We start from the raw sequence: 12212 nt of genomic DNA, 5'->3' as shown, positions 1-12212 counted from the left end.
ACACCACGACCAAGTGGGTTTTATCCCAGGATCTCAAGGATGGTTCAGCATACGTAAATCTATAAATATAATTCATCACATAAACAAATTAATAAAGAAAGACCATATGATTCTCTCAATTGATGCAGAAAAAGCTTTTGATATATCCAGCATCCCTTCATGATCAGAATACTTAAGAAAAATGGAACAGAAGGGACAGTTCGTAAATTGATAGATGCCATCTCCTGCAAACCCACAGCCAATATCGTATTGAATGGAGTTTAGTTGAAATCATTTCCACTCAGATCAGGAACCAGGCAAGGTTCCCCACTGTCTTGATTGCTCGTTAACATTGTAATGGAAGTCATAGCCATTGCAATTAGGGAAAAAAAGGCAATCAACGGTATCCATATAGGGTCAGAAGAAATTAAACTTTCACTCTTCGCAGATGAGTTGATTGTATATCTGGAAGATACCAGGGATTCTACTACAAAACTCTTAGCAGTGATCAAGGAATATAGCAGTGTCTCAGGTTACAAAATCAACACTCATAAATTGGTAGCCTTTATATATACAAACAGCAGCCAAGCTGAAAAAACAGTCAAGGACTCTATTCCATTCACAGTAGGGCCAAAGAAGATGAAATATTTAAGAGTTTACCTAACAAAGGATGTGAAAGATTTCTATAAAGAGAACTATGAAACTCTAAGAAAAAAAGAGCTGAAAATGTTAACAAATGGAAAAACAAATCATGCTCATGGGTTGGAAGAATCAACATTGTTAAAATATCCATATTACCCAAAGCAATATATAATTTTGATGCAATCCCCATTAAAGCTCCACTGTCATACTTTAAAGATCGTGGAAAAAAGATGATTTGTGTTTGGAATAATCTTGTTAATTTCATTTATGAATTAACTACTTCTCTATTTCTTTATTTCCACTTCCCTAGTCAAACTTAGCATCGTGTCTGACCTTAACTCACTGCCATAACTTTCCAATGGTTTCCTTTCGTATCACAAGCCATTTGATAGACAGTAGCCAAAAGTATCTTTAGAAAAGCTAAGTTGGACCACATTACCTTCCCAGCTGATGACTACACTTACATTAGACCCATAATCCTTATCTTATGTCATAAGATTCTACCTTATTCAGCCTCTCTTTGCTCAGCTCTCACCTTACTCCCTACACTCATATCAGAGAGCTTCCTTTGTTTTATTTTGCGAGAACATTGTTGCTGCCTTTCATTTTCTGTATACCCCACTATCAGAGATGACCTTGTTATGTAGTTTGTACATGGCTGCCTCCTTCTCATCCTTCACATCTCAGAGTGATACCACTTCAGTGAGGCCTTCTTAAAGTCTATCTAAAGATTTTCTAATCAGCATCCACAGAGCTAGCTGACCAAGACTTGAAATTCTTTTTATTTGTTTTATTTCTATATCCTATTGGACAATAAAATTCATGACTCACCAACTTCCCCATAACTCTACACTCAAATCATAACAGTCCAAGTAAACAGGTTTTCAATATCTAGGATTTAAAAAAATGAATGGATAAATAAACCAATGTGCACATAAAAGCTGAAAAACAAAGATTAGAGTCACCTTAAAATGGGTCTGTTAAGTGCTTGTGATATGTTTAATGTTTCCGGAAGTCAAATCATTTGAAACAACTAATATAAGCTAGCTGAGGAGGCACACATACAGCAATAATGTAATTAATTAAACATTATTAAATTGCATTCATATAATTATACTGGTATATCTGAAATAAAGATGAGCTAATACATTAACAATAAAGAAGAACCATCATTTACTTGACTTGTACATTAGAACTGAAATCAGTTTACCATTTATGGTATTAGAAAGAAAACTTATTAGTACTTGAGACTGATGACTAAGACCAGAACCCATCCATTGTTTCTAGAGTTTCCAAGTCAATCATGAATTCTCCCCATACTCCTCTGTAAAATTCCTCAATTGTCTAGCCTTTTTACAAAAAGGCAGTGAAAGAAGAAACATAGAGCAGGAAATTCATAAGCTCGATTATCATTATCAGTTTCAGCCTTTTCACCAAGTTGCACCCCAGCTATATTTAACCTGCACCCCTCTCTCCATTCACCCATATCTTTAAAATTCTTCCAATTCAGGTTCAAAAACAATCTTCTCTGTCATTTAACATCTCACAGATTGTTTCTTATTTCTTCTATAATTTTACTCTTTTAACTTGGGTGCCCAGACCTTGTATTTTAAAACATCTATATCAACGTTTTCACTGGTATTTTGTCAACTGCCTTAGGAGAAATATGTAGGCTGATGCTTTCTATGTGGGTAATCAAAACACCAAAAACAGCATAAAGTATACTAGAGTATATTTTACAAAAGTCATTTGTACTAGACTTTGGCTTTCCCAGTGAAGTAGAGTGGCTCACCACTAATAAATGAGTGACCAATAAACAAAGATGAAGTGAAGTATAGAATGAGGTGAGTCAAGGATCTAAAACCACCACATTCCAGATAATTACTGACAAGTACTTGTGCGCATTTCATATGCCCATCTTATATGACAGGAAGAGTGTTATTGACAAAGGAGAGCTAAAACAATTACAGAACAAAGAGACCTGGGAACCTCCTTAACTGTGTCAATGTTTTCATTTGTTCCTCCTCAGCCATTTTCTTACCAGAGCTGCTGCAGTGCGAGGGGTCAACAGGTCTTCCATTTTTATCAGCGCAGGCTACAGCTCGAAAGCGCATGCCTTCTCCACACTCTCTACTGTCTCCTTGCACCCGCAGTCCTCTCAGAGGCTCCCTTCTGTCTTCTGGAAGGATGCAATCTGACCAGTTTCCATAGGGTTGGGATATAAAAGCATCACAAGGACATAGTTCTGTCTCCACTAGAGGATACAGGTCAGCATCCTGGCACTTCTCCTTCTTTCTGCTTTTCCCTGTTCCAACAAGAGACATTGATGTATTAATTTTATATCTGATAGTTTGGTTAAAATTCAGTCATATTTTTGTATTGCCAAATGCATAGAATATAAACCTTAAATAAAATGAAGCTTTTTTTCCTACGCTTTTTTTGCTATCCGGAAAGTAAATCCTAGGAGAATGGAAGAAACTCCTAGAGAAACTGTGAAATTCAAGTTAAATTGAAAGAAAATAGAAAAGTTTTGTGAGTGGCATAAAATACTTACATGCTTGCTATAGTGACTCCATAGCTAGAAAATTCTTGTTAATTTATTTAATAATGTTTTCTCTATAGTTTACTGCTAGAGATTGATTACTGTGTCTTCTTTCTCCTTGAAATTAATAACTGCCAGGGAAATCAACAGAAGGGTCTATGTAGTAATCTCTCTCCTTTTCTTCAACTTTTTAAAAACAGAGTTTATTTATTCAAGAAATAAATGATACCCTCCTACACAATGGCTTTGGAGTGACAGCAGGGGTCTCTTGGACTGTGATGGACAAAGGGACAAAGTTAAACTCATTTTCCCTGCTATCAGGTAGCTCGCAAATGTTGACACAATAATAAATTGAAATAAATTATCAAATAATGTTGGATAATTTTATCTGAGAAAGAGATATGACTTTCACATTGATAGACCCTTTTAACTTAAGTATTTTAGAATATGACTTTATCTTACTGGTTCATCTTGATGACCCTTTAAGCTGTGAGCCCAGCTTTGAGTAAGACAATGTAGCATCATTTCCCAAAGCTGTGAATATTTGATAACCCTGTTTAGTAAGTTCTAGGCCAACCTGTAACTTGATTCAATGTTTCTGCCACACTTCCTCAAGATGACTGAAAATTTTCATGGAACTAATAACTCTACCTTTTGTTTTCTCAGTAGTCATTAGCTAGAGCCATGACTGGTTATAAAAAATGCAGACAGCTTTATTGGTCCATTTCCAGTGTTTATGGCTGTTTTGGAAATGCCTGATACATGCTGATGCATGGGCTACTTTCTCATTGTCAGATGGTTTGCATCATACACAATTCTAAATTGTTGACTGGGTGACTGGCTCTATGGTCTGCCTTGCTTAAATCCACAATAAATAAGGAGGATTCCTGCAGCACCTGAAATTATGTGACAGTAGCTTCACCATACCTCTGTCCCTCTGGGAGAAGGTATTCACTTGCCTCTACTATTAAGGACATTTAGGACAACAGAGAAGCAGAACCTTCATCCCAGGGTGAGAGATACACCTGTGGGTGGCGACTGGCTCTTTCTTATCAGCATTTAGCACATCCAAGTTTATATTCTTCCTAAAATTCCAAAAATTACTGGTGAAACTTTCTGTCTCCCTTTCTTTAGTTTCTACTCTTTCCTCAACCCACTTACCCCTGGATTCTCAAAGGGATAAGACAAACAAACAACAGTAACAACAAGAAGAAAAAAAAACTCTAGACTTTTATTCCTTTTAGACTTCTTCACTCAGTGATAGTTCAGTTTGTTGTCTATGTCCTCATCCTTTAAATACCCTTTCCCTTCTGGTATTCCCAAGGCCTAGAACATGTAAGCAGTAAACAAAAAAAAATTTATTCAATAATTGAGAAAAGGAAGTTGTAAGACAAAAGGAGAAAGGGAAAGAGGAAGAAGGAGAAGAGATAGGAGGAATAAAAGTGAGAAAAAGAAAACAATGTTCATCTATTAGAAATTGCTAGCAGAACAGATATTCTATGTAAGTATATTCTGTCTCTATATTTTTGACATCCTCAATTACATGGTTTCACTTGTTTGAAATGGGATTTGAACCAGTTAGTTAATATAGAAATGGTGCTCACAATAAGAAACAAATTGTCTGTGGCCCTTAACATTGACTACATTCTAATCAAAATCAACATTAGCCTTTGGGCTGGGAGGTGGCTTTACATGATGGTTTGCTTTTATAATTCTACCATTCTGGGAGGCCAAGTAAGGTGGATTGCTTGAGATCAGCAGTTTGAAATCAGCCTGAGCAAGAGCAATACCCCATCTCTACTAAAAAAGTAAAATAAAATAAAATAAAGAAAGACTAGCTGGGTGTTGTGTCAGGTGCCTGTAGTCCCAAGTTACTTGGAAGCTGAGGCAGGAGGATTGATTAGTCCAAGAGTTAGAGGTTGACATGAGCTATGATGCCATGGCACTCTACCCTGGGTGACAGAGAGAGAATCTGTTTCAAAACAAACAAACAACAACAACAACAACAAAACAAATAAAAAAAACCCTACTAACCTTTGGATTCAGAACCAGCTAGTACTAAAAAAATCAATCCCTAGTATAATTCTGGGGACATTTTTTCCCTTAATTCAAAATGTATGTTAGTTATCTAGTTATTTGAAATATATACAAGAATGGTTAAAATGTAAACACATTTTAAGAAAGTAAACAACTATATTAAAAATGTAATAATGCTAAAGACATGTTTGACTTCTGCAATTACAAGAGGTGTGTAGGGGATGCCAAGAGTCTGCAGGTGCACCTTGTGGAAGAAGAGCCCAAGCCTTCAGCAAGTAGTCATTTGTTAATTACTCCCCTCTCCTGCATTGTACAGTCTCAATAAAAGGCTAGTGCAGAGGTTGCTCCAGGCTTCCCCACAAAGAAGGGCTATCCCACCTCTTATAAGCCTGTACTTCTAATCTGTGTCACGCCTGGTTCCTTCCTACTGTGATTGAGACCAGGGCCACAGGGGCTCAAGGGGTTGTGACATTTTGGCATAGCAGGCAGGATACAGCAGGACACAATAGGACACGGGGGATGTGGACCAAAATGGAAACTCGGAGGTAAAGTGAAGCCTTTTGTAGACAGTGGGAAGAAGTCCAAAGGGAAACTCTGCTCAGGGCAAGTGGGACCTTTGGCCAATCTAGAAGTTAGGGAACCTAGTTAAGTTGGGCCCGAGACCTGGCCAGTCCTGGGACCTGACAAGTGGTGGCAGGAGTAGGATGTGACAAATGGTGCTGTGAGCAGGGTTCAGTGAATGTGGACAGAGAGGGAAATAAGCTTTAGCAAATAAGAAAAAAAAGAGAGAGAGAGAGAGAAATAGAAATATTTAGAGGGAAAAAAATATCTAAGAAAAACAGCCAACAACAGGCCTTTCTCATTTGGTTTTTTCTCTTCTTTTCTACATTTTCTCTTTCCAAATTTTAACTACTTCTGTGGGAAAAAAAAGCTGGTAGAAGCCTTTAGCCTCTTCTGGGGAGTGGCTGGAGAAAAAAGCAGAAAAAAGTCTTCAGACACGAGAGAAAGAGAAAAGATAGAACTAGGAGATAAGAACCTTTAGTAAACAAGCCTTAAGCCTCAGGGGTGAGAAAAGCCTTCAGTAAAACAGCAAAGAGAAAAGTTTTGGGAATAGATTGCAAGAGTTTATTAAGTTAGGGAAGAGAACCTCTAACAGCCTTCCCCTATATCTTCTCCCAATGCCAGCAGGAAGTAGCTTTTGAAAGACCCACACCTGAATCCCTTTTTTTGTTAAGAGTTAAGAGTTCTGTTTAAAAGGAAAAGAAATGAGGTAGATTAAGGAGGCTGATGAAGAAATAGAGGAAGTGAAGTTTTGTAAAACTAAGACTCCAGAGTAAAAAGAAACAGCTAAAGAGTTCCTGTCTCTTTAAGGCACTCAAAGGTTCTAGGAATTGAAAACGAAAGATTGTAAAATGTAGAAGGCTGAAAGAAAATCAGTAGGGAAAAATCATGGAAAATAAGATACAGCAGTTGAAATATCAAATGGAACAGCTTAAAGACAAGATTAAGATCATGGCAGCTGATATAAAACAGTTGAGAGATCAGATGAATAATCTTATAGTAGAAGCAGGTAAATGCTATATTGACATTACAACTCAAATTGGACAGCTGGAAAATCAGAGGGTGAATCCCCTAGTTAACATCAAATGCCATAAGTGTGGGAAGCTAGGCCAGAATCAGGACCCACTGGTACATGAAAGAAGTTACTAGTTTCTTTAATATTTTCATTTCAAACTATTCTTGGAAAAACAGTATGATTCAATTCTGTGCCATGAGAGTACTCTGCCAGCTTGGTTAGACCTGTGATGCCTCAGTGTAAAACTGAGGAAATTAAACCAGACCAATGGATGATGATGGAGAATAATTAGATTAAATATGTTTGTGGAATATTTGATTATCCTGCACGGTGAAGGGGTAACCCACCTCTCATCAGCATCTGTGTACTATAACCAGGTCCAGGTCAATAGCCTGGATATGGCCCAAAGAGAAAAGGGACACTATGAAGCAAGTGAAGCCTTTGGAAGATTATGAGAGGTGAGAACAAAGGGAGGGAAGAGTAACTAAAATTTAAACCATCTTTGTGCTAGGGAGCTCCATTTGAAAAGAGTCTGGAATCAATTAGCAAAAATTCTGCTGGAAAAGCAGCTTTTAAGCAGGAAAAACTCCACTATTGAGGGAGGGTGGTAACACTCCACTCCAATAACTCCACTATTGTGAAGGGTGGTAACAACTGAGCATCATGAGTAACAGAGCTTCTGGGAGGAACTGTGAAGGGTGGAACCATTAGTCCATGAGTAACAGTCTTTTGAGATCTATGAAGGGTGGATTTAGGACCACAAGTAGCAAAACCTTTGGAATAGCGAGAGAAAAATCCTTGCTTGCAAAGATTGCAAAGAAAGCATAATCTTTTGTTTGTTAAGTAAATATCAAAGGAAAGTTCGTACAGTTAAAGAAATGATAAATTCTCTTAGTTAAGATTTTCTCAGTTTGTTTTCTCCACTTAAAAAGACCTTTAAGGGAATTAACATTACAATCATAGTTTTTGCCTAACAGCAGCTAATAGTTTAAATCTGTATTGGGCTTTGTCATTTAAAGAGCCCATACCTGGAATTCTGAACTTTGACAGTTACCATATTTTGCCTAGCAAGAAAAGGGCTAGATAATAGGAAGAACTGCCCTTACCACATTAAAAATTATTTTATTTGTATATAAAAAGGAGGGGAAAGGTAGCAGCCCATATAACTTAATAGTCCTAAGTATATGCACATTAGAGTTCTTTTCACTCTCAGTCAGAGTAGAAACCTGGTTATGCATTGGGATTGAGGTTTTGCCCATGTTATTATAGAAAATCCGGAGAAGCAGTGGTTACCAGCCCACTGGTTTAAGCCTTGACACAAGCAGGAAACCTTGCCAACACCCTAACAAATTTGTTTTCACTAACTTTTTTTTATTCACAGGACCTTAGCCTAGGCAATTTCATAATAGAGAAACCTTGGATCAATCTACTCTGTGGGAACTCTAGGTGCCTCTCCCATATCACCATCCATTCTCAGCAGGAAGCAGTTAAGAGTGGTCAGCACCTTTTTCCCCCAAGAGGCAGTTGGAACTTCTATGCAGAGTGGGAAGATTGATACAGGATTTCATTATTTTGAACTGTATATTAAGCCCCAAGTAAGCTTAGGATGCATCTTCTAAACCTTGGAAGGTTATAACAACAAAGACCTCGAACAGCAGGCATTAAGGTAAAGGTTATTCTGGTATCGGCCAAGGTAAGAGAATTTCACTTGTTGGATTGATATGTTTCAGCTGATCTTTACTTAACGTTATACTGCTTTTGGAAAGGGTCTGAGTTTGGTACAGCCCTTTCCCCACCTAACGTTAACTTTGGGTGGTGGTTAATACTTCCCATGAAGGCGTCATGGGCCCTATCGGTCAGCCTGTAGCATATAGTTGGGTGGCAGTTAACAAAAAGGGGACATGTTTTCCCCTAAGCCTAGTTTGGCTAAATTAGTTTCCTTTATAACCGAATTAGCTCCATTGGTGTATTTTTGCTACACTTATATACCCTTTTGTTTCTCTTAGCAGGAAGAAAAGCTCTTCAGTGAGGAGAATGGCTGAAATAACCAACAAGAGATTTTCTCCCTTGCCTATCCAGAAATGTCTTTAATACACTAGAGGGAGGAATATAGGGGACACTAAGAGATGACCTCTGAGATGATCTGCAGCTGAGGGGTGGACATGAGGCCACTTGTCAACAGGTGTTCCTTGTGGAAGAAGAGCCCAAGACTTCAGCACGTAGTCATTTGTTAATTACTCCCCTCACCTGTGTTGTACAGTCTCAATAAAAGGCTGGTGTGGAGGTTGTTTAGGGCCACCCTGCTAGAAGGGCTACCCTGCCTCCTACAAGCTTATACTTCTAATCCATGTCATGCCAGGTTCCCTCCTGCTGTGATTGAGAACAGGGCCACAGGGGCCTGAGGGGTTGCGATAGAGGTACTCAAATATAACTTGCATTCATATTTTGTTATTGGTAAATGAGTATACTGAGAATTATAATTTTACAATATATATAATGTAATATACAAATACATGTAGTGAATATACACATATAGATTATATATGTATATTTATATACATTATATATGCATGTATGTATATATGTGTGTATGTATATACAATGTATATAAAACTTGGACAGATTTTCTTTTTTTTATTAAATCATAGCTGTGTGCAACAATGCAATCATGAGGTACAGTGTGGTGTTTTGATATACAATTTGATATATTTTCATCAAACTGGTTAACATAGCCTTCATGTCATTTTCTTACTTGTTATGTCAAGACATCTATATTCTACTTTTAGAAAGATTCCATACAGGTGATCCCTCCAATCACCCTCCCTCCACCCGTCCACCCCCCTCCCCTCCCTCTTCCCCCTCCCCAAATTCTTAGGCAAAATTTAGGTTATAGCTTTCATAAATTAGTTTTGTAATAGGGCTATGTACATTGGATACTATTTCTTCCAATCTTGAGAAGAACAAGAAGAACATTTTAAGAAGAACATTTCCAGCTCCATCCATGTAAACAAGTAAGAGGCAAAGTTTCCATCTTTCTTTAAGGCTGCATAATATTCCATGGTGTACATATACCACAATTCATTGATCCTTTCATGGGTTTATGGGCACTTGGGCTTCTTCAATGACCTAGCAATTATGAATTGGGCTGCAATAAACATTCTGATACAAATATCTTTGTTGTAATGTGATTTTTGGTCTTTTGGATATATACCTTATAAAGGAATTGCAAGATCAAATGGCAGGTCTATTTTTAGTGCTCTAAGCATTCTCCAAACGTCTTTCCAAAAGGAATGTATTAGTTTGCATTCCCACCAGTAGTGTAGAAGTGTTCCCTTTTCTCCACATCCACGCCAGCATCTCTAGTTTTGAGATTTTGTGGTATGAGCTAATCTTACTGGAGTTAGGTGATATCTCAAAGTAGTGTTGATTTGCATTTCTCTGATGATTAAGGGTGGTGAGTATTTTCTCATATATCTGTAGGCCATGCGCCCTATCCTCTCCAGAGAAAAATTTTTTTAAGTCCCTTGCTCAACCTGAGATGAGATCACTTGTTCTTTTCTTGCTAATACATTTAAGTTGTCTATGGATTCTGGTTATCAAACCCCTGTCAGAGACATAACCTGAAAATATCTTCTCCCATTCTGAGGGCTTTCTGCTTGCTTTACTTACTGTGTTCTTGGCTGTGCAGAAGAATTGTAGTTTGATCAGGACCCAATAGTGTATTTTGGATGTTGCTTCAATTGCCCAGGGGTTCTTCCTCATAAAATATTCTCCCAGGACAATTTCTTCAAGTGTTTGACCTACACTTTCTTCTAGTATTTTTATAGTTTCATGTCTTAAGTTTAAATTTTTAATCCAGTGAGAGTCTGTCTTAGTTAATGGTGAAAGGTGTGGGTCCAGTTTCAGTCTTCTACAGGTTGCCAGCCAGTTGGCCCAGCACCGTTTGTTAAATAGGGTATCTTTTCCCTACTCAATGTTTTTAATTAGCTTGTCAAACATCAGGTAACAGTAAGTAGCTGGATTTATCTGTTGGCTCTCTATTCTGTTCCATACATCTACCTCTCTGTTTTTGTGCCAGTACCCTGCTGTTTTGATCACTATTGATTTATAGTATAGTCTGAGGTCTGGAAATGTAATTCCTCCTGCTTTGTTTTTATTTCTGAGTAATGTCTTGGCTATTTGAGGTTTTTGCTGATTCCATAAAAAATGAAGCATCATTTTTTCAAGATCTTTAAAGTATGACAGTGGAGCTTTAATGGGGGTTGCTTTGGGTAGTATGGGTATTTTAACAAAGTTGATTCTTCCAACCCATGAGCATGGTATGCTTTTCCATTTGTTAACATTTTTAGCTCTTTCTTTTCTTAGAGTTTCATAGTTCTCGTTATAGAGATCTTTCACATCCTTTGTTAGGTAAACTCCCAAATATTTCATCTTTATTGGCACTACTGTGAATGGAATAGAGTCCTTGACTATTTTTTCAGCTTGGCTGCTGTTTGTATATATAAAGGTTACTGATTTATGAGTGTTGATTTTGTAACCTGAGACGCCCTATATTCCTTGATCACTTCTAAGAGTTTAGTAGTAGAATCCCTGGTATCTTCCAGATATACAATCATATCATCTGTGAAGAGTGAAAGTTTAATCTCTTCTGACCCCACATGGATACCCTTGATCGCTTTTTCTTCCCAAATTACGATGGCTAAAACTTCCATTACAATGTTAAAGAGCAATGCAGACAATGGGCAACCTTGCCTGGTTTTTGATCTGAGTGGAAATGATTTCAACTTAATTCCATTCAATACAATATTAGCCTTGGGTTTGCTGTAGATGACATCTATCAATTTAAGAAATGTTCCTTCTATACCTATTTTCTTAAGGGTTCCAATCATGAAGGGATCCTGGATATTATCAAAAGCTTTTTCTGTATCAATTGAAAGAATCATATGGTCTTGGTTTTTTAATTTGTTTATGTGATGACTTATGTTTATAGATTTGCATATGTTGAATCATCCTTGAGATCCAAGGATAAAACCCACTTGGTCATGATGTATCATTTGTTTGATGTGTTGCTGGATTCTGTTTGTTAGGATCTTGTTGAATATTTTTCCATCAATATTCATTAGTGATATTGGTATATACATTTCTTTTCTTGTTTGGTCTTTTCCTGGTTTGGGGATCAAGGTCATGTTTGCTTCAAAGAATGTGTTTGGTAGAATTTCTTCCTTTTCTATGTTTTGGAAAAGGTTGAGTAATATAGGTATTAGTTCCTCTTTGAAGGTTTTGTAGAATTCTAACGTGAAGCCATCTGGTCCTGGGCTTTTCTTTTCAGGGAGATTTTGTATAGTTGATGCTATTTCAGAGCTTGATATAGGCCTTTTCAACATTTCCACTTAATTCTGTTAAGTCTTGGGAGGTGGCGTGCTTCCTAGTATTGGT

The 12212-nt window shown here is 37.4% G+C and overlaps 1 protein-coding gene across 1 annotated transcript in view; it reads right to left on the bottom strand.

Moving 5' to 3' along the window:
* Positions 1–12212, bottom strand: part of THSD7B (thrombospondin type 1 domain containing 7B) — a 1042983-nt gene that overhangs the window by 287586 nt on the left and 743185 nt on the right. Inside the window, exon 15 of the mRNA XM_023515847.1 lies at positions 2663–2926. Within this exon, the coding sequence (XP_023371615.1) occupies positions 2663–2926 (264 nt within the window). The remainder of the gene's footprint in view (positions 1–2662; positions 2927–12212) is intronic.

The sequence above is a fragment of the Otolemur garnettii genome, unplaced genomic scaffold, assembly GCF_000181295.1.
Source record: "Otolemur garnettii isolate 467f Iridium unplaced genomic scaffold, OtoGar3 scaffold00080, whole genome shotgun sequence".
Lineage (NCBI taxonomy): Eukaryota > Metazoa > Chordata > Mammalia > Primates > Galagidae > Otolemur > Otolemur garnettii.
The sequence above is the reverse complement of the archived record's forward strand: the minus strand, read 5'-3'. Positions and strand labels throughout refer to the sequence as shown.